Source organism: Quercus suber, unplaced genomic scaffold (genome assembly GCF_002906115.3).
Source record: "Quercus suber isolate HL8 unplaced genomic scaffold, Cork oak 2.0 scaffold_210, whole genome shotgun sequence".
Taxonomy (NCBI): domain Eukaryota; kingdom Viridiplantae; phylum Streptophyta; class Magnoliopsida; order Fagales; family Fagaceae; genus Quercus; species Quercus suber.
This window is the reverse complement of record NW_027069668.1, coordinates 175289-198933: the sequence shown is the minus strand read 5'-3', so window position 1 is coordinate 198933 and position 23645 is coordinate 175289. Positions and strand designations below refer to the sequence as shown.

Genomic DNA, 23645 nt, shown 5'->3' with positions numbered 1-23645 from the left:
AGAGACATGGCTTCCTTGAAGACTTTTGGAGGCAAGCTCTTATATGAGCTTTGACAGGGCATGTGGGTTGGACCCACACGGTGCTTTGCACCCAACATAGCTTTGGATGTAAACTTTTTTTCTTTTTTTTTGGAAACTGAAGAAAACTTTCAATTAAATCAAGAATGCATCAACGTTTACATGCTCGACAGCAACAGATGGAACCTCTTCCATCCAAAATAAATCACCATTAACATTTTGGGCATTTCTTTTTCACCATTAAATCACCATTAATATTTCTTTTTCACTCTTTCACACTTTCACTTTCAATCTCTTCATTTGGATTGCACCTCCTGAAGTGGCTGAATATCTCTTTGTGCTTTTTGCTCTCTCTGGAACTCACCACGCAAAAATGGCCGAATGGCTCTCTGTACTTCAGCTTTTCTCACTCCAGGCCAAATGGCCTTTCTTTCTTTTTCTTCTTTTCTCTTCAACGTGTCCAACATGCTTTGCAACACTTCTCAATAAGAGAAGTCAGACCATGCTTTTTGCTTCACCCAATTTTCTTTCTTCCTTACATGCTTGAGTCAAGTCTCATTAAGAGACATGGCTTCCTTGAAGACTTTTGGAGGCAAGCTCTTAAATGAGCTTTGACAGGGCATGTGGGTTGGACCCACACGGTGCTTTGCACTCAACATAGCTTTGGATGTAAACTTTTTTTTTTTTTTTTTGAAACTGAAGAAAACTTTCAATTAAATCAAGAATGCATCAATGTTTACATGCTTAACAGCAACAGATGGAACCTCTTCCATCCAAAATAAATCACCATCAACATTTTGGGCATTTCTTTTTCACCATTAAATCACCATTAACATTTCTTTTTCACTCTTTCACACTCTCACATTCTATCTCTTCATTTGGATCGCACCTCTTGAAGTGGCTGAATATCTCTTTGTGCTTTTTGCTCTCGCTGGAACGTACCACGCAAAAATGGCCGAATGGCTCTCTGTACTTTAGCTCTTCTCACTCTAGGCCAAATGGCCTTTCTTTCTTTTTCTTCTTTTCTCTTCAACGTGTCCAACATGCTTTGCAACACTTCTCAATAAGAGAAGTCAGACCATGCTTTTTGCTTCACCCAATTTTCTTTCTTCCTTACATGCTTGAGTCAAGTCTCATTAAGAGACATGGCTTCCTTGAAGACTTTTGGAGGCAAGCTCTTAAATGAGCTTTAACAGGGCATGTGGGTTGGACCCACACGGTGCTTTGCACCCAACATAGCTTTGGAGGTAAGCTTATTTATCTTTTTTTTTTTTTTAAACTGAAGAAAACTTTCAATTAAATCAAGAATGCATCAACGTTTACATGCTCAACAGCAACAGATGGAACCTCTTCTATCCAAAATAAATCACCATTAACATTTTGGGCATATCTAGCAAGCATGTGTGCCACCCTATTACCATTTCTCTTAGTACAACTCACCAAAGACCACTCCAAAGCTCCTAGCAGATGCCTGATGTCTCCAACAACATGCCCAATAGCTGACTGGTAGTCCGTACCTGAAGCAATACACCTCGTAGCATTTGTACTGTCACCTTCCATAATAATCCTCATGAAACCAGCATCAATGGCGAATTCCAGCACCTTACGACATGCAAGTAGTTCAGCCACTTCACTTCCCTAGACTGCCGGCCCCTTAACTGTCATCGATGCCATAACTTTGCCGGTGGAGTTTCTAATCACAACACCGAACCCAGAACTAGCAGAATCCACAAACACCGCGGTATTGTAATTGAGCTTGTACACTGACTGTGGTGGAGGTATCCAACGTGTTCCATCATTTTGTAATACCTGCTGAGTCGCACCTACCACCGCATCCGCTTGTAAGTTGGCCTGTGACAGCTGGTACTCCTCAAGCAACTCAGTTGCAAGCCTATTCAACCAGCCTGGTTCCAGTAATTTTCCTCCATGCACTACTCGGTTCCGTTGATTCCAAATCAGCCATGCCTACACCAGCAAAAGCTGTACCTCCTTTTTGCTCAGCCTATCCAGCAGGTACTCCAACAGAGCAACAAAATCAAGTTGGCGTGTCCCACACTTCTGCAAAGCCCTTACACTACCATGCCAAACATCCTGCGCCACTGTGCATTCCCATAAAGCATGAATAGTTGATTCTTGGAATAAAGCACATAACGGACACACCTCATTCATCAAAATCCGTTCCTTCTTCAGGTTCGTTTTAGTTGGGAGAGTATCATGACACGCCCTCCACCCAAAAACCTTTATCTTGTTGGGGATCCGTAGCTTCCATATAGCAGCCCACACCTTATTGCCTCCACTCCTTGATGATGATTCAGCCCAATCCTCTTTCTTCAATAGAGCTCTTGCAACCTTGTAAGCCGACTTCACTGTGAATATGCCATCCTTATTATACTTCTAATAAACAGAGTTGGAGACTTGCTGTCGACTTAGAGGTATACCACATATAGCTTCCCCCTCTTCCCTATTGAAGTGAGCCATAATAAAGTCATGTCGCCATACATGGAGGTCTTGGTTGATCAAACTTGACACCCATACTTCCTCTTTATCATCCCTTACCGACAAAAAAGGCTTATTTGTAGGGTACTTTGGAATCCACCTATCCCGATAGACATTAATAGACAGTCCATCACCCACTCGCCAACAATGTCCCAATCTTAAAATAGGTAAGGCCGCCACTAAGCTCCTCCATACAAACGAATAGTTAGGTGACTCTGTAGCCTCAAGTACTGAAGTTCTAGGGAAGTACCTTGCTTTGAAGCATTGATAGAGGAGAGAATTTGTATCTTTTAAAAGCCTCCACCTTTGCTTGGCCAACATGGCTAAGTTGAAAGCTCTAAGGTCCTTAAATCCCATTCCACCATTCTTCTTTGACAATGTCAAATTATCCCAGCTTTTCCAATGAATTTTCCTTTCATTTCCAACTTGGCCCCACCAAAATCTGGCGCTTAAACCCTACAACTCCTCGTATAATTTTGATGGGAGCTGAAAAGCACTCATTGTATACATTTGAATAGACTGAGCAACCGCCTTGATGAGAACTTCTTTCCCCGCTCTAGAAAGCATCATTCCCTTCCACCCCTGTAATTTTTTCCACACCCTATCTTTAATGAAAGAAAAAGTATGGTATTTAGCCCTTCCAACTAAAGTAGGCAAACCTAAATATGAGTCGAACCGAGACACTTCCTCCACTCCAAGAATCCCCAAAACCTTCTGCTTTTGTCGAACAGTGGTATTATTACTGAAATACACTGAAGACTTTTCCAAATTTATGCATTGTCCAGAGGCTTTAGCATAAACTTGAAGGATCTCAACAATAGAATTAATCTCCACTGATGAAGCCCTGCTAAAAATTAATGAATCATCTGCAAAGAGAAGATTAATAATCTTTGGTGCATTTCTACAGATAGACACCTTATGCAAAGTCCCTCCAACCACTGCCCTGTCCAATAGCAAAGTAAACCCTTCAGTGCATAACAGAAATAAATAAGATGAGAGAGGATCACCTTGACGAATTCCCCTTGAAGGTAGAACATTACCAAACGGTCTCCCATTCACAAGAACAGAGAATGAAGTCGTTGTGACACAACTCATCACCCTTTCTATCCATGTTTCTAGAAAACCCAACCGCTGCATAACCCCCTGAAGGAAAGGCCACTCCACCCTATCATATGCTTTACTAACATCAAGTTTCAAAGCCAAAAACCCTTTCTTCCCTTTCTTTCTACAGTGCATAGTGTGTAGTGTTTCATATGCCAGCAACACATTATTAGTAATAAGGTGCCTAGGGACAAAAGCACTCTGAGTGGGAGAAATGATATTAGGTAACACCTGCTTCAGTCTATTGGCTAATACTTTAGAAATTAATTTGTAAATCACATTACACAGACTTATGGGCCTAAAATCAGACATTTTCTCTAGGTTCTTCACTTTAGGAATCAGCACAATGTAAGTATGGTTAATATCAGGCAACATATGACCATTATTTAGGAAGTCCAACACAGCATCAATTATAGTATCACCCACAACATGCCAAAATCTTTGGTAAAATAAAGCATTCATACCATCAGGTCCAAGTGCCTTTGTTGGTCTCATTTGGAACAACGCCATTTTAACTTCTTCAGCAGTAAACTCACTGGACAGGGTATCATACATCTCCGGTGTCACCTTCCTTGGGACAACATTAAGACATTCCTCCATTTGATCACAATTACCTGCACAAAACAAATTGTCAAAATAACCCATAGCCACATTAGCTATCTCCTTCATCTCCTCCACCCAATTTCCTTGAGCACTTTGAATCCCCGTAATATAATTTCTCCTTCTTCTCTAGGAGGCTTTTGAGTGAAAGAATTTAGTGTTCTTATCCCCATGTTTAAGCCACGGGATTCGAGACCGTTGTGCCTAGTAAATTTCCTGCTTCAATAGCAGGTCATCCAACTGTTTGTTGACACTCAAATATTCGGCCTTAGATTCTTCAGTCACCATTTCAGCTTTATTTAAAACCTCCAGCTGGTTTTGAAGAGTTCTAATGGCTACTTCATTTGGCTCAGACTTTGAAGACCCCCATGCTTGCAATTCCTCACCACAAAACTTAATCTTCTCCTTTATTGAAAGCTAAACCAGACTCCCCCCCTCCCACCATATCCCAAGCATCTTTAACCACTGCGCCACAGTCCTCCCACAGTAACCAGGCTTCTTCAAATTTAAACCCTTTTTTGAATTTTTGCTGAGACCTCTGAACACACTTCACATCCACCAAAATTGGCAAATGATCCGAAGCATAGGGGGGAAGGTGAGAAACTGTAGTTACCTGAAATTTAGCCCACCACTTCATAGTTCCCACAGCCCTATCAAGTCTCAATTTGGTATTAGCAGCACCAGGCCTTTTATTAGACCACGTGTAGGTATACCCTTTGTATCCCAAATCCTCCAAATTACAAGAGTCTAAAACGTTTCTAAAAGAATCAATCTCTGCAGCATTAGGTGGCCTTAAACTTAATTTCTCTGCACTATTTAGAATTGAATTGAAATCTCCCGCACAAAGCCATGCACCATTAACAAAACTCCTCAGGTGTTCCAACAGCTGCCAGGATTTTTCTTTATGCTTAGCCTCAGGCCAACCATAAAATCCAGTAAAAAACCAGAATGTGATTAGGTGTATAATTAATCAAATCCATCACGACCTCCTTCTTCCATAATAAGGCCAAACCACCCCCTGTATTTGGCTGTTTAACTATAATTTTATTCTGAAACTGCAAATCTCCATACAAATTATGAAATCCTTATTTGTCCAGACGTGTTTCCATAAGAAAACACACAGTTCCCTCACAAGTTTGCGAAGGCTTCGACCTGTCCAAGGGTTCCCAAGCCCTTGGCAGTTCCATCATAACAGCCTCATTGCTTTCGGCAAGGGTGGTCATCCACCCCCGCTGATCTCTCAAAATTAGGAACTTCCTCATACTCAAATTTCCCCCTCTCAAGACTTCCTTCCTCTCCGTTACAAATCTGGTTCCCATCAAATTCTGTTGGTAGTAGCCTTTTTCCACCAGACGACAATAACACCTTTTGTAGATTACCAAGCCCAAAGTCCATCCTGTTGAATCTAGTCCACGATGATTTGGGCTTTACATTATTCAGCCCAACTGATTATTTTCCAGAAATAGCTTCTACACCACTTAATCCCATCATGTTACTCTCATGTGCCTTGCTTTCCAACCCACTAGGTAAATCATCCTCCTTCTGTATCGGATTCTCCTTTAGCCCAATTGCTGCACTATGCACGTCAGCAGTTTCACTCACCACGTAATCTGCATGGGCGTGATTACGTTCCTGAATAGGTGGCATGATTCCTGAAAATCTGGACTGTCCTTCATCATCGTTGCTAGGGTTTCTACGCAGCTCATCTGCCGTCGCCATAGCTCTACTCTGTTGCAGCAGTGCCTCACCACTGATTGGACCTCCTTTAGCCTTGACTAAACCAGCACCAAACGTTTCACTACCACCCTCTTGACCATATTCAGCCCCCCTGTTTTCCTGTCAAACGGACCACCTCTTGCTCGGCCTCCCATGGCTTTTAAAAAGTCTCCATATTGGTAGTCTACCATGCCTCCTTTCTTAGTTGCCGCAAAGTGCACAGCACAATTCTTTACATCATGGCCAAGCATGCAGCAAAAATGGCAAAACAGCGGCAATCGTTCATATTTGAACTTTACCAAATGTTTTTCTCCATCAGACCCCGCAATAAAGCTTCCCCTTCGAATGGGCTTTGAGATAGGTAATGCCACCCTAACCCTCATGAAATATTGCAACTCATCCTGCCCTCTTCTCTGCTCAACTTCCTCAACCTCCCCAAGTCTACTCCCCACTTCGTTAGCAACTTGTGATGTAAACATGTCCAGCAGCACCCCCTAGATTTGAATCCAGAGAGTTGCCGTCTCCATTCTTATATTCTCAACAGTCATACCTCTCCTCCAGCGCTTAAGCAATAATAATTGATTATCAAAAGTCCACGGACATCCTCTCAAGACTTGATTCAAATCAAAATCAGAATTGAATTTCAACTGAAAAAGATTTGGCCCTATTTCTGTGATATGTAGTCTGTCCTCTAATCCCCAAGCCCGTCTCATAGTATTCTTCACTACTTGCTTATTAAAGGATTTGCACATCAAAAACTTACCCATCAAACTGAGGGTGCAGTCCTCAATAGCTTCCAAACGTCCTTCATTAGGGATGGTAATCACCTCCTCCTCTTCCGTAGTCAGCTTCATGTTCTCCATACTATTAACGACCTCATCAGCCATGGTATACTAAGATCACTCACACGGCTAAAACCCAAAGCAAGAAAGATGCCCTAGACCTAAGTCAAGGGAGAAAGAAACTCGTATACACGAGAGAGAGAGCTCCACGGGGGAGAGAAAAAAAATTATCATGTAGTTGTAGATGTAAACTTATTTAATAGCACATTAAAACATAAAGTTAATTATTTAAGAAGATATTACATACTTGAGACAGGAGGGGAAAAAAAAAACATACATGAATCATGACTGCTATAAGGAAGCTACAATATTGATTATTCTCTCTAGTGTTATATATAATAAAAGTAGAAAATCATGATGATCACAACCTTCATAATCAATCATCATTCTTGTGCACCTACGAAGAAGGAAGATAATATCAATATATTAGAATGATAAGCTTCGGAACTTATATTAGAATGATAAGTTTCGGAACTTATATTAGAATGATAATATCAATATATTAGAATGATAAATGACAGTATGCTAAATGGTCGTTTTCTCAAAAATAAATAGAATTCAAAAGATATTCTTTATCAGTAACTTAATATTTATGTTTTACCAGTCAGAAAATTCATGATGCGAGAATCCTTATTTGGGGTATGAAAAAATCCCAACCCATTCAATAATTGTGGAATTGGTGTGCATTTACTTGGATTTATTTAGAATTCTAAACAAGAAAACTTCTCCAATAAATTCGTTAACTTCAACTACACCCTTGAAATGTCTATGTTATTCATTCAGTAAAACCGAGATAATATAATCTTATGTTACCGATATAGAGATCTCCTACATCTTGCGGACCACTTCAACGATAGAAATCAACAAATAGAAAATAGATTTTAGAGGTATATTATGTGTTTTGGTATTAGAAAAAAGCAATTGGGCTTATTCCCCAACTAAATGCAACATAATGAGCTATATGATTAGTGACACCTTCTTCCCTCAAAATATTTGGACTAGCCTTATCATATTAGATCATGTAGTGTGGGGTGCTACCAAATTATAACATATACACAAAGGCAAACAATATATTACCTGTTTATTGAAGCCTTTGTCTGCGTCTATTAGTTCCAAGAAGTTTCTGTCGAATTGAATGTAGCTCAATTATAACAGCACTCATGTTCATCCTTTCTCTTGGAAATTCAACCGAACAAGCAACCCCAATTTTGAAAATCATAATCAAGCATTCTTGACTTGTTACACTTCCATTTTGACCCTCATTGCGAGTAATGTTGTTTGTATGTGTCTCTCCTTCTCTTTCATGCACACGTAGAAGGATAGGATCTATAATGTCAATTATCTGTTCTGGCAAAACTGCTTTAACAAAGTCGTGGAGGTTTAAGTTATCTTGAAAAATATTATCAGTAGGCCTTTTTCCCGTGAACATTTCCAATAATAATATGCCATAACTATAGACATCACCATATGTTGACACGTTATTTCCCAAACCATACTCTGCAATAAACAGTTACATATAACATATATGTGACGTGAGCATAGGTTTCTACTAAAAAAAAAAATGGAAAAATATATGTAACATACAAGTATATTAAAAGAGCATTTTCGATGGTGTATAATAAGAATTAAGATAAGCGGAAAATTTTGTTATATATCATTCTTTTTTTTTTTTTGCTACAGTACGTCCTTGTTAAAATCTTCCTTCAAAACTTTAAAAAATTGTAAAAGACAAAGGGAAAAGGAACACAACTAAATTTAAAAAATAAAAAAATATTTACCTGGAGGAGCATAACCAATTGTGCCTCTTATTCCAATGGAGCTTGATTGGTGAATAGAACAATCTTGGGTCGCATCAAAAAGCAATCTTGCCAAGCCAAAGTCACCTACATGTCCAACCATTTCATCATCAAGAAGAACATTGCTAGGCTTGAGGTCACAGTGAATGATTGGTGTATGGCAATGATGATGAAGATAATTCAATGCATTAGCAACATCAATGGCAATATCCAGTCTCTGAAGAAGACTCAAATTCCTTGGTTCCTCAAGAGTCTCGCCTATTCTTAGAGTTGGATGTAGCCATTCATCTAGGTTGCCATTTGCCATGAACTCATATACCAATGCTTTAAAATCATTACCTTGATGGTCAATACTAGAACATGATGTAAGAACCTTTATAATATTTCGATGTCTAATGTTTTGTAGAGCCTCACACTCGGCCATGAAACTTTTAGAAGCTCCATGATGCAAAAGGTTGAGCACCTTGACAGCAATCGTATGTCTACCTTGATCAAGAATTCCTTTATATACGGATCCAAAGCTACCCATACCAATTAAATTGGTAGAAGAGAACCCATCAGTTGCTTTAAGGAGATTTTGGTAAGATAGATTCAAAAGCAAATTCCCCGAGTCACTTGAGGTATTTTCTTTTCTTTTCTTTCTTAAAGAGGAAAGAAATATAAGTAATAGAACCAAAATTACTCCAAGAAGCCCAGAAAATATAGAGAATATTAACTTAAAGGTGAGGGTTAGCTTTCTCTTCTTAGATTTTTGGTATTTACATTTTGGAAGCTGAAACTTAGGTATACCCCCACAAAGCTTACTATTACCCTTAACGAAAGTTGCACTTCCGTTCTTAAAAACTCCGACTGTTGGTACCTCACCTTCAAAATTGTTGTAAGACAAATTCACAAATTGCAAGTAGACAAAGAGCTCCAGAAACTTTGGAATTTGTCCAAACAAATTGTTGTTGGAAAGATCAAGATTTTCAAGGCCTCTTAATGATTCCAAAGAAGACGGAACAATTCCTTGGAATAGGTTTCCTCTCATGGCTAGAGTTTCGAGCTTTACACAACTACCAAGACTCGATGGAATTTTACCAAAAAACTTGTTTTCAGAAATATCCAGATATTCAAGATTCTTAAAATTTCCTATTTCCATCGGAAGTGCTCCAGTAAATTGGTTGGCAGACAAATCAAGAAAAGTTGGTGAGAATGAGAGACCAATGACTTGTGGAGATATTGAACCATTGAGATTGTTATAAGCAAGAATCAAAGAAAACAATTCTTTGCACTTGCTTAGACTTAACGGGATGTTTCCTTCAAGATTATTATCAAGTAAATACAAGTTCAGCAAGACCGTTAAATTTCCAAGAGAGGATGGAATGTTCCCAAAGAAATAATTTTCATGTAATTCCAAAACTTTTAACTTTTGAAGCTGTCCAATTTCAATGGGAATATTACCTGATAATTTGTTGTTCCACATGTTAAGTCTCTCCAAGTTGATCATGTTTCCAATTTCAATAGGAATCTTTCCATATATTCTATTATTATCTAGAGTTAAATAGATAAGAGTAGTTGAAAAATTTCCAACGCACTTAGGCAACTCTCCCCCAAAGTTATTGGAACTTATCGCCAAATCAGTCAAATAGGTGGAATTTGTCAAAGAACAAAGAAAACTCAAGTCATTCTCACCTCCATTTCCAAAATTGTTACTGCTAATGGAAAAAGAGGAAATTCTATTTAGCTTTTCCAAAGAATGAACTTTTCCACTTAGCTCATTTAGATCCAATTGAAATAAATCTAAATTTGAGGCATTAAATATTGCAATAGGGATAGATCCAGTAAATTGGTTGTTTGCAATAATAAATACTTCCATATTTTGTAGGGTGATATCTTTGTATGATGGAAGATGTCCTTGGATTTGGTTGTCAGCTATATCAAATAGTACCAATGAAGAGAGATTGGATATTGAGGGAGGAATTGTACCAGAAAACCTATTTCCAGGCACACTAAATAATGTAAGTTTGGTCAATTGACCAAAAAATGGTGGGATAATCCCACCTAAGTTATTATCAGACGCTACAAAGGCGTCTAGAGAAGATAAGTTCTCGAAAGAAGGTGGAATACCTCCAATCATTTTATTGTTAACTATAAAAAAGGATTGGAGCTTTGACAAGGTGCCAAGCGCTGCAGGGATTTCTCCAGTCAGAAGGTTGTAAGTGACAAGTAGAGTTTTAAGATTGGCACAACTGGATAAATTGCTAGGAATTTTACCACTGATTGAGTTATGGTTCAATCGTAAGACTTGCAATCTATGCAAATAACCAATTTCAAGAGGGATTTCATTATGCAAGCTGTTGTTTTGGAGGGTTATTTGCCTCAAAAAACTTAAATTTCCAATATGTGGTGATATGGAGCCTACCAGTTTCGAAGATGGCAAATTCAACACGATGACCCTCTGATGTCGGCGACCACAGGTGACCCCTCGCCATTGGCAAAAGTGGATGCTGTCATTCCAAGAGCTCATAATCTGGAGAGGATCATCAGTGATTTTTGCTTTGAACTCAAGCAATGCTAACCGGTCTGTCTCATTATTCCTGCTAGCAACAAAGGTGACCAACAAGCCACAACACAAGAGAAGGATAAAAGCATGCATGGAAAAAAGAGATGGTGGAGCTGAAATCCACTGGGAAAGTCTTATATGCAATATGGTTGAAGAAGCAGTTGGTTTTATGAAACAAAACAGATAAAGAGGGTTTGATTTCGCAGCTTAGCACTCATGGGAAAAGCACATTTATAAGAATTTGGTAAAGATTGAAGAAGAACCAACTTCCTGCATGTAGTGCGGACCCAGCCCGAAAGAATACAAGGACTTGGGGGATTCACCTAACTGGAATCAAAGCATGTAATAGCCAGTGACCTCAGTGGTCCCTTTACCTTTATAATTAGTGGAAAAATCAAAATATTCTTTGTGATTGAATATGAAAAATATTTAAATAAGCCTTATTTCCGAATGCTATATCGAATGGAAGCGCTTTTTTTTTTTTTTTTTGGGTGTTGAGAAACTATCGAATTGAAGTTTAAAATTGCAATATAGAAATTGAGCAAATTCCACGTTCCAAGATTTTGACGTAATACTAATTACTCTTGAATTTTTAATATTTCATTTGAAACATTAAATGTTTTTTGTATGATTTATATGTCTGATGGTATCCTTTAAATGTAATTGAATTAACTAAAGCATTTCTTCTTGAAAAATATATTTCTTGTCAAAAAAAAAATTAAAGTATTTAATAAGAGTTTTTTTTTTTTTTTTGACAAGGAATATGAGTTTAATTAAGAATTCGAATCGAAAAACAGACTGGATCAATCGAAATGGGCAGAGGCTCACTAAAAATTTTAAAAAAATCCAGTTTTGAAAGACACAAACCTAGTTTTGAAAAACTACTCCTCAAAGCATTAAACAAGAAAAGCAAAATGCATGAGTATGAGATGAAATGCTTTTTCAAAAACCCAAATTTTTTAAACCCAAATTTTGTCAAAAACAAGTTTCAATCATTCTCCCATTTGAATTTTCTCAAGCAACAAAAATGTTGTGCACAAATCTCAAGATATTTTCAAACTTGGTTGGTCAGACCAAAAACACACACACTAGCATGTACAGTGTTTAACAAAGAGTAACTTGCGTAGTGTGTGATACTAGCAAAAACTTGAGATACATGTGAGGTGATATGTGAATGGCAATCAAACACAAAGTCTATACAATTCATCACATAGAATTTAAAAGAGACTAACACCTAAAGAGTTACATCCTATAACTCCCACATCTCCTAGAACAAAAGCTTGCAATCATGTAAGTTTCTTGCATTTTTGCCTCTTATTTGTATGAGATGGCATTCAGCCTAATAGTACACACCGGTTTGAATTAAGTGAATTGGCATCAAGCCTAATAGTACACACCAGTTTTAATTTAATTTGAGGCTACACCTTATGTTCTTTTTGTGCATGTGCTACACTTTCTCGAGCACAGAATCTTATGATATGCACTAAGGTGTTCATGATTGGCTAGTGAACAATGGTGAGATGGTTATTTATGCCTTTCTCAAAAGGATCAAGTCCGACAGTCAAATAACATGTGACTTCATGATTAAGACAAAGTGATTAAGAGCCAAACACATCTTTCCCACACAACATGCACTACAAAGCTTCAACTAGTCAAGTGCAATAAATAAGTTCATCAAAGTTAAACAAGGTACACAAGACATGACATGTGTAAACAGATAGACCAACCTTGTTTCCAAAAATCAAGAGACATAGTGTCAAACATAATTTTTGCTTTCTCCTTTTCTCCCTTTTTTTTTTTTTTATTTAATAAATTGAAAACAAATAAATCCTAGAATGAAATGCATGAATGTAATGCAATGCAAATCCTAGAACAAAACAAAAGAAAACACAAAAACCAAAGAACAATGGTCACAGAGGAATGAGCAATGAAGCACAAGGACCATGTCAGAAAGACTCAATTAGATCGAGTCTTTTGCATCCAAAACCTTTTAGATGCATCACGAGCATTGGAGTTCTTATTCACATTTGAGTGATTTCCAACTCCAGGATTGGAATAAAGGTTCAAAGCCTTTACCAATTCACCAATAAGTGTCATAGGATTTGTGCTTGTGACACAGACACTTTTGGTTTGTTTGCTCTCTTAGCAGCTTGAAGCTTGTAACAGTTAGGACGAATGTGTCCAGACTTACCACAAAAATGACAAACCCAAGCAGGTTTACCATGCATCTTGTCCTTAGAAAGGGTAGGTTTAGTTTCTCTCAGATCAACCCTATTCTTCTTAGGAGGTGAAACTTCTACAGGTTTGACAACCTCACTCACATGTGGTTTGACAGTTTCACTCATAACCTCACTCACGGAAGGTTTAGAAGAAGAAGAAGGAACAAATTTGTGGAATGCGGTGCAGAGTCAAAAATGCTTTCAACATAACCTAACCCAGATTTATCAGAAGGATACTTTTGAACATTCAGCATGTGATCAAGTTTAGAACTAGCAGATCTAGCAACAGATAAATCATGTTCCAAAGTTTTAACTTTATCAAGCAAGATCATGTTCTCAGATTTAACATTGTTCAAAAGATCATTAGCATCAAAAAGTTTAACAAGCAAATTTTTCTTTTCAAGCTCAAGAGAATCAATTTTCTTCAGGCCAAGTTCTACATTCATAGCATCCCTAGCAGCAATTTTGCAGAGTTTATTGTAGGCCTCTTGAAGATCTGCATCCTCAGAGAGTTCCCCATCAGAAGGGTTCTCTTCAACAGATATGCTTTCATTGACTACAGCAGTAGCAGTGAAAGCAATGAAGTTTCCATCCTCATCACATCCGGACTCATCATCGGAAACCTCATTATCGCTAAGGGTTACAACCATAGCTTTACCCTTAGTTCTTAGAATGTAGGACATTCAGATTTCACATGACCATACCCCTGACAACCAAACACTGAGGACCCAAAGAATTATTTGAAGACTGACCAACTTTCTCTTTGGTTTTTCAAGGTTGTTAACCTTAATGGGATCATTCTTCCTAAAATTTCTAGGTTCAGCAGTGTATGTACCTCTTGCCTTTCTATTGGTATTTCTAAGAAAGTTTTTGAAATTTTTGGCAAGATAGGCAATCTCTGTAGCAGAGAGCTCATCATCAAATCCACCACCATCAACATCATCAACTGACTTAAGAGCCATTGATTTGGATTTGTTCACTTTAGGTAGGTCAGACTCATAGGACTGAAGAGATCCTACAAGCTCATCAACAGGGATGGAGTCCACATCCTTGCTTTCAGTGATGGCAGTCACTTTGGGTCTAAAGTCTTCAGTTAAGATCTAAGTATCTTCCTAACAATTTTAGGTTGATCATAGACTTCACCCAAATTAAAAGCAGAATTGACAATATCATTTAATTTAGCATAAAATTCATCAAAAGATTCATCATCAGACATTCTAATGCTTTCAAATCTAGAGGTCAATTGTTGCAATTTATTGATCTTAACTGCCTTTGTGCCTTCATGCACAGTTTGGAGGATTTTCCAAGCAATATGAGCAACCTCAACATTAGAGATCCTCTTAAATTCCTCCATGAAACAGCGTTGAAGATGGCATTCATAGCTTTGCTATTGAAGCCAGCTGCTTCTTTTTCAGAAGTTTGCCACTCACTCACAGAGTAGTGGGCTTCTCCCATCCGTACTCAACGGAATTCCAGACTCTCTCATCAATGGATTTCAAGAATGCTTTCATCCTTACTTTCCAATAAGCATAGTTGTTCCCATCAAAGTGAGGAGGAACAAACAGAGAGTGTCCATGCTCCATGACAACAGGGTCAAGGATCAGCTCAGAGATCAAGAAATCTCCAACAAAGAGCAACCTGCTCTGATACCACTTGAACGGTTTTAGACCCCTTAAAAACAACCAGATTGCGTAGCCTAGATTAATTAGCCAAGTTGTTACTTAGTCAAATTAAACAATTCTAGGTTAAAACAATCAAACAAACATATCAAGATATAAAGCAGCGGAAAATAAAAGAACACAAGATATGATGACCCAGGAAACCACACGGTAAAAACCTGGGGAGGATTTGACCTAGCTATCCTCAAGGTAAACCTGAATCCACTATGCGAAAGAATTGAAGTTCATACAGAAGGACTACAAGCTCCCCGCTTGACTTCCTAATGCTACCCACCAGTAGAACTTACTGACACGACCACGTGCAAGCTCCGAATCCACGGACTCCTTCTTTCTTGGATTCTTCAATCAGCTACAAGCACCCCCGCTTGATTATCTTTAAGCTTCAATGGTAGCAACCAAGTTGATCATCAAGATGTAGATATTATCTTCAACTTGAAAACCCTAAGCTTTGTGTAAAGGAAAACTCTTCAAAGATCTCACAAGAGATTTACACAAAACAGCAATGTATGAGCAACAATACAATTGGAGCAACCCCAAAAACGTGGCTAGGGTTTTGTTTATATACCTAGGGTAAAAACATAAAACCCAAAACGTTTAATGAAGTAGGGCTGAGTTGGAAATTCTGCAGAAAATTCAACCTGTGCGATTTTCGATCGATCGAGTCTAATCTTCGATCGATCGAGCCAGGCCGAAAGTCCCAAGTACTTCTGCAGCCACTCGATTCCAACTTTACAATAATAAACCAACTTTGAGCAAGCCTAAACAAGACTAAATACTGTGTTTTGATCATGGTTTGCCAACATTACACATTAGAGTTCTAAATACATAAAATCCTAAGACTTTAGAACCTAACAGATTAGAATAAAAATAATTGTAAAGTGTAAAATAATCAAATTTGATTTATCAAATGCACTATTTTAGTTTTGATTTATTTATATATATATATATATATATAAAGAGAGAGAGAGAGAGAGAGAGAGTTAGTGGGACTTACTCACGTGTTCACCCAACACTTTCTATCAATTAAGGGCCTTAGGTGAAAACCTGACCTAAGCTAGAGCCCATTGCTTTAACAAGTAAAACTCATTATATAGGATTAACATTTATAAAAGAGGATTTAGTATTGCTTTGAATATCTTGAATAATTTTGTAACACTCATACCAAGTTATTCTCATTTTGCAATCTCCATTGAAAAAGAATATGAGATTTGAACCTCTTTACACAAAAAACTAATTGGTATTTTAATATAATGATAAAGAAAAATCATATGATTAATGAAGTGACGTTATATGTTAAAATTATATTTATTTATATATTAAAATTAATAATTATNTGCGCTCAGAGGTTCTTCTATTTTTTAGAAAAAATTAATAACTTGCATCTATTATAAATTAAGATTATTACATTTTTCTAATCACACAAAATACCTAGGGGTGGATAAAAAATTTATTATATCTAAAACGCATAACACTCATCACGTGCTCAAAGACAAGTTCTTCCTAATCTTCTTGATCTATTTGCTTAAAGGAAAAAAAAAAAAAAAAAAGAACCCAAAATTTATAAATAAAAAAAATAACAAATTTTCCTTCTTTTTCTTTACGAAATCCAAAACAATATATAAGTCAAATTGAAGATTTTTTTTTTTTTTTTTATTTTATTAGAATTCAGTCAACAATAGTAGATGTGTTGTGAAATATCTCCTAACATGTAGGGTCACCTTACACTATTTGGTTGTTGTAGCCTTACATGTTTTTTTTTTTTTTTTTTATGAGAAATACATAAACATTTCATTCATCTGGAAAGAGATACAACAAAGAAAGAAGATAACAATTGGGAGAAAACAACAAACAACTACACACCCCTCTACTCAACGAACCCGAAAGCCTAGCAATTAACCTGTGTTTGTATATTAAAATTTTGGGGTTTCTTTTCTTGGGCTCTAGCAACCCCAATTAAATGCCCATTCTTTGGGCATAAAGGGGTATTGATGGGCTCATTAAAAGGAGAGGGAATACTTGTGGGTTCCGGGCTGGGTGATATTCGGGCCTCAGAGAAAGACAATGGAAAGCCTAAATCTGAGGCTTTGTCAACCACATCCTTACCCTTCAGTGAGGACCATTGGGAAACACGTGAAAACACAATAGAAGAGGGCGCTGGGCTCAAGGGGCAAACCAGAGAATCATTGCTCTGGCTCTCTGACAGCACAATTGAAAGTTCAAAAAAGGGTACGAAACACCCTTGAACATTTAGACCCCCAAATTACAAAAATACCAATTCAAGCTTTATATCAAACAATTAATGTGTGGAATATGATAACAAACTTATAACAGAATTGATAAAACAATCTAAGCCAAATATAAACACATCCACAGCAGTAAATATAAGGCAAAGATAAAGGAAAGAGAGATGCAAACACACAGACAACACACGATGTGTTATTGAAAAGGAAACCGAAGTCCTCGGTGTAAAACCTCTTCGTTGCCCTCCAAGCGGTGATAAAATCCACTAAAGAATATAGTTGGGATACATGAATAGCAGAAGACCCTCCAAGCCTAATCTACCAAAGTACCTAAGCCCTCCAAGCTTCTTGCTCCAACGAGGTTACGCCGAACCTATTTCTTCTTTAGCTTCCTGGATTCCGCTACTTGACCATAGCATCAACCAATGTATATTGGTTCCTTCCCAAACTACTTCCCTAAGCACCAAATAGACCTTCTCACAGACGTGGTTGTGGTGAGATAAGGGTTTGGTAAATAACCTCTCAAGGGTATGACAATGGAGAGGAAGAGAGTAGAGGAATTTGTAGAGTCTCTTAGATGAAGATTGGGGATGAAGCAATCTTGTTTTTCTCTAGGGTTTTCTCTCACAAAATTCTCTCTGGAAGCTCTCTCAATATGATGGGTATAAGGATGCATATATAGTAGGGTGAGAAGGGAATGCAAAATGTCAGTTTTTGCCAAACAGGGCAAACTGGTGACTTGGTCTCGCGGCTTGTCCAAGTCGCGAGTTCAAGTCGCGACGTAACGGCCTGGCCTGCCTAGGACTTTTGTCCTGTAGCGTGACAGCTGGCGCGACTCTTCAACTTCCCAGTGTGCCTCTCACGTGCCAGCTTTTGGCGGCTTGACAGTCGCGATCCACTCGCGAGCCCTAGCTGCGAACCTCTGTTTTTCTTGCACACTCTTGAGCTTTTCTTCACATCTTCTCACATACTACCCTTACAATTTTCCCACCTAAATACAGGGTTACTAAGTGCTAAATTACAAGCAAATTGGTCACGGAATAAAACCAATTAGATGTGATTAGATTGATTGCTGGAGTAATTGATGGCGGTGATGAATTAGAAGTACGATGTTATATAAGCACTTAAAGGCCCAGGTAATGAAAAGGAGTGATATGAGATGTCCAAAAAAAAAAAATTATATATCTTCATGTTGTTATAAAATAAAAGAGAAATAATAGTTGCAAGAAATATAGCAAATTAAAGGAGAATACGGCTTTTTCTGTTAAGTGGTCATCCACTTTTCTTTTATATTGCAGGAATTACAAAGAGTAACTTTTATACTGAAAGTTATCTCACTATCAAAAGTACTCATATCAACCTTTCCAATAACACATATATATAGGGCCTTCATAGTCTATAGAATTCCAAAGAAGAAATGAATATCAATATTTAATTGGCTATTGATTCGGTGCGGTGATGAGATGACCCTCAAGACAAAAGCTGAATTTTGATAGTATAGAGTTATACGTAAGTTGCAATTCCAGGATACTTGCTGCCAACATGTAAGGCTACAGCAACCAAATAGTGTAAGGTGACCCTACATGTTAGGAGATATTTCACAACAGTCCCCCTTGGATGACCACTTACTAAGAATATGCCTTGTTAAAACCTGACCAAGGAAAAAGCCACTGGGAAAAAACCATTGGCGAATGAAAAAAAGTACAATATTCTTGTGAACTTTTTAGTGCCTTAGGATTGCGTCATTAAAACCTTGCAAAAGAACTTAGGATTGCGTCATTAAAACCTTGCAAAAGAAACCCAGTGAGAAAAAACCTAAGCGAAAGAAAAAGAGTACAATTAGCACATATTATGTTGAGCTTTTACTCCCCCTCATGAGCACATGGAAGATTTTTAAGTCGTTGCGTGCCAATGCCATGCACTATCTTCTAAAATGTTGTAGTTGGTAATAGTATTGTAAATATGTTTGCCAAATTGTCACTTGATCGTATTTGCCTAATATCAATTTCACCATTCTTCTGAAGCTCGTATGTGTAAAAGAATTTTGGTGAAATGTGTTTAGTTCTGTCACCTTTGATATAGCCTCCCCCGATCTGGGTGACGCAAGCAGCATTATCTTCATATACTAGTGGGGCTATCTTTGATTGATGACAATCCACATTTCTCTCAAATATGTTGTATTACTGATCTTAACCAAACACACTCACAACCTGCTTCATGGATTGCAATGATTTCTAAGTGATTTGAGGAAGTAGCAGATAATGTTTGTTTGACAGATCTCCATGATATGGTAGTGTTGCCATAAGTGAATAAATAGCCTATTTGTGACTAGCCTTTATGTGGGTCAGAAAGATAACCTACATCTGCATACCCAATCAACTGTAGTTGTGATCCTTTTGGATAAAATAATCCCAAGTCAGTCATTCCACAGAGGTAGCATAATATATGTTTAATTCCATTCCAATGTCTTCAAGGAGGTGCAGAACTATACTTGCTAGTAAATTGACTGAAAATGCTATGTCAGGTTTTGTGCAATTTGCAAGGTACATTAAAGCACCAACTGCACTAAGATAAGGCACTTGAGGACTAAGAATTTCTTCATCATCTTCTCGTGGATGAAAAGAGTCCTTTTTGACATCAAGTGATGTATTCAACATTGGAGTGCTCAAAGGGTGAGCTCTGTCCATGAGAAATTGCTTTAGGACTTTTTCTGTATATGTTGATTGATGAATAATAATTCCATTTAAAAGGTGTTCAATTTGTAGTCCAAGACAAAAAAATTTCTTACCGAGTTCTTTCATCTCAAACTCATCCTTAAAGTAATTTGCAGTTTTTATGAGCTCTTCTAGAGTCCCTATAAGCTTTAAATCATCAACATATACTACAATAACAGCAAATTCGGATTCCGATCTTTTAATGAAAACGCATGGACAAATTGGATTATTTTCAAATCCTTCTTTCAATAAATATTCACTGAGACGATTGTACCACATGCGTCTGGATTGCTTCAAGCTTATAGGCCTGCCACGCTTCAAGCATAGTTTTGATTCATTCGCTGCTATATTAATTGTTTTTTCCTTAAGGATTTCAAACCTTGTTGGAGTATTAGCAGCTAAAATGTGAAATTTCACAATTTTCTTATTATCGGTGAATACATCCGGTAATTGATTTGTAATACCTTGCAAATGAATGATCCTCTGAACTTCAAGTTCACATTGATTTGTATGAAGATCAAGATGAGATAATGCTAAATCATTCCAAGTTATCTCTCGTCATGCTTTAGACAACGACTACTCTCCCCCTAATGGTGGGAAAACTGTTTCATCAAAATGACAATCATTAAAGCGTGCAGTAAATACATCACCAGTTAATGGTTCAAGATATCTAATAATCGATGGAGAATCAAAACCAACATAAATTCCAAGCATACGTTGAGGACCCATTTTAGTACGTTGTGGAGGTGCAATTGGAACATATACAGCACAACCAAAAGTTCGAAAGTGAGAAATATTTGGTTGCTGACCAAAAACGAGTTGCATTGGAGAGTGTTTATGATAAGCAGTTGGTCTAATGCAAATAAGTGATGCAGCATGTAATATAGCATGTCCCCAAGCAAAAATAGGTAATTTTGTTTTCATAAGCAAAGGACGAGCAATCAATTGAAGTCTTTTGATCAATGCTTCAACTAGACCATTTTGAGTGTGTGTGTGTGCAACAGAGTGTTCTACATCAATTCCAATTGACATGCAGTAGTCATTAAATGCTTGAGATGTAAATTCACCCGTATTATCTAAGCGGATTTTCTTAATTGGATAATCAGGAAATTGTGCCCTCAACCTTATTATTTGAGCAAGGAGTTTAACAAATGCTACATTTCTAGTAGAAAGTAAGCAAACATGTGACCGCCTTGTTGATGCATCTATTAGGACCATAAAGTATCTGAATGGCCTTGAAGGTGGGTGTATAGGTCCACAAATATCACCTTGAATTCTTTCTAAGAATGATGTAGATTCAAGAACAATTTTTGTTGGTGATGGTTTAACAATTAATTTTCCTTGAGAACAAGCACAACAAGAATAGTCACTTGATGAAAGAATTTTCTGGTTCATTAAGGGGTGTCCTTGAGAGTTTTCAATGATTCTGCACATCATTACTGATCCTGGATGTCCAAGACAATTATGCCAAAGCATAAAGATCTTTGGGTCAATGCACTTCTTGTGTATTGCAACATTTTCTTCAATTGTTTTCATGGTGGTACAATATAACCTAGAAGAGAATATAGGCAGTTTTTCTAATATGAGCTTTTGTCCTGAAACCATTGAAGTAATATAAAGATATTCCTGGCTTCCTTTATTGTTGGTTTCAATATGATAGCCATTACCACGTATATCCTTAAAGCTTAGTAAATTTCTTCTAGATTTAGAAGAGTACAAAGCATCTTTAATGCAAAATTTTGAGTCGTTTGGTAACATGATGTTTGCTCTTCCAAAGCCCTCAATCATGTTTGATGAACTAGATATGGTATTGACTTTAGCTTTGATCAATGTTAAGTTCTGAAAGTATTTCTTATCTTTAAGGATTGTATATGTTGTTGCACTGTCTGCTAGACAAAGATCTTCCCCAATCGTCTTGGAATTAAATCCATTAGTAGGATCCATGCCTCTTCAAAAAGATGCAATCATGTATTCATTGAGTTTTAATACTTTGAAATGAAGTAAACACATAATGAAGCAACTTTAAATTCATTAATGATAATTAGAATACAAAGTAGAGTAATGATATTGCACAATTAACATGTAGAGATATAAAAAGATCATAAGGAGAATACAAAGGAAAAATAACAAAAGCATATTGCTAATACCAAGTATATATCTTTGTCTTCTCTTCTGGTTTTTGGTGTGTTTGATAATGGATGTTTGCACATGTATATACACATGTATATATAGAGGGAAGGGCAGAGGCTTTGGTAGCTGAGATCTTATCACTTGTGAGACAAAATCCCTTAAATCTAAAGCAAAGAATCCCTTAGGATATTGCTTTCAGATTTCTGCCTCCCATTAGTGTATTAGGTGTATGGTTGATAAGCCATTCATGTGAACAATGAATAGGTTTCTGGGTGTGTCTAAGTGATTCATGTGATTTTCTGAATCATAGGGTCTGTGTAGACTAATTATTCAATAAGATTATATGTGCTGAATGTAAATTGAACTTCATTAATTTAAACACACATAATTTACATAGCATAATATGATGATACAATGAAAGGAAATATTTAGCACACACATCATTTATATATCATAATATAATACAATGAGAGGAAATACTTAATTAGCATTAACATTAAGGTTACCAATCATATCCTCAACCTCTCTATCTATATCCTCAAAGAAGTCAGAAGCTTCAAGATGAGTAATATTTACTTCATTTGAGTTACTAAGGTAACTCATTGGATCTTTAGGATTATCAGGCTCTGCAAGATTCACTTCAATTCCTTTTCTCTTTTCCTTCAAGGAGGCTTGGTACAAGTCCACCAAATGTTTAGGAGTACAACATGTGTGTGACCAATGCCCTTTCATTCCACATCTAAAACATATATTTTCACGGCCTTTTGAAGGTTTATTTTGCAAGCCTTTGTCCCTTTCTTGTTTTAATCGCTTTCTTTTATAAGGTGTGGTATGCCCCTTTAAAATATTATGAGTATATCTCCCCCTATTTTGATTATTCTTACCACGTCCATGTCCACGCCCTCTACTTTTATTTCCTCCATTTCTTTCAAATGATGCACCATTCACTTTAGGGAATGGTGTGGAGCCAGTTGGACGAGATTGATGATTTTTCAATAGAAGCTCATTATTTTGTTCAGCCACTAGAAGACATGATATGAGTTCAGAATACTTCTTGAACTTGAGCTCTCGATATTGCTGCTGCAGAAGCATATTTGAGGCATGAAATGTAGTAAAAGTTTTCTCTAACATATCTTCTTCAGTGACTTTTTCACGACATAATTTCAATTGAGAAGTGATTTTAAATTGACAGGAATTTAGACCCCTTAAACACACAGATTGCGTAGCCTAGATTAATTAGCCAAGTTGTTACTTAGTCAAATTAAGCAATTCTAGGTTAAAACAATCCAAACAATCATATCAAGAATATAAAGCAGCGGAAAATAAATAACACAAGATATGATCACCCAGGAAACCACACGGTAAAAACCTGGGGAGGATTTGACCCACCGATCCTCAAGGCTAACCTGAATTCACTATGAAAGAATTGAAGTTCGTACAAAAGGACTACAAGCTCCCCGCTCGACTTCCTAATGCTACCCACCAGTAGAACTTCCTGACACGACCACGCGCAGGCTCCGAATCCACGGACTACTTCTTTCTTGAATTC

The 23645-nt window shown here is 37.3% G+C and overlaps 2 protein-coding genes across 2 annotated transcripts; both read right to left on the bottom strand.

Moving 5' to 3' along the window:
- Positions 1 to 7072: 7072 nt before the first annotated feature.
- Positions 7073 to 11457, bottom strand: LOC112002124 (probable LRR receptor-like serine/threonine-protein kinase At3g47570). Its single transcript, XM_024034280.2, has 3 exons — positions 8552 to 11457; positions 7851 to 8270; positions 7073 to 7170 (listed from the first exon to the last, which is right to left on the bottom strand). The coding sequence occupies exons 1-2, from the start codon at positions 11205 to 11207 to the stop codon at positions 7855 to 7857; spliced, it is 3072 nt and encodes a 1023-aa protein (XP_023890048.1). The 5' UTR covers positions 11208 to 11457; the 3' UTR covers positions 7073 to 7170; positions 7851 to 7854.
- An 11119-nt stretch (positions 11458 to 22576) lies between these two features.
- LOC136070105 (uncharacterized) lies at positions 22577 to 23188 on the bottom strand. The gene has a single exon (XM_065779496.1). The coding sequence runs from the start codon at positions 23186 to 23188 to the stop codon at positions 22577 to 22579; it is 612 nt and encodes a 203-aa protein (XP_065635568.1).
- Between the last annotated feature and the right edge of the window lie 457 nt (positions 23189 to 23645).

Excerpts from the sequence above, each read along its gene's own strand:
- LOC112002124 (XM_024034280.2), bottom strand. The coding sequence starts at position 11,207 with ATGCATGCTTTTATCCTTCTCTTGTGTTGTGGCTTGTTGGTCACCTTT. Across the intron at positions 8,271-8,551 it reads AATTGGTTATGCTCCTCCAG|AGTATGGTTTGGGAAATAAC; the intron begins GTAAATATTTTT and ends TGTTTATTGCAG.
- LOC136070105 (XM_065779496.1), bottom strand. The coding sequence starts at position 23,188 with ATGCTTCTGCAGCAGCAATATCGAGAGCTCAAGTTCAAGAAGTATTCT.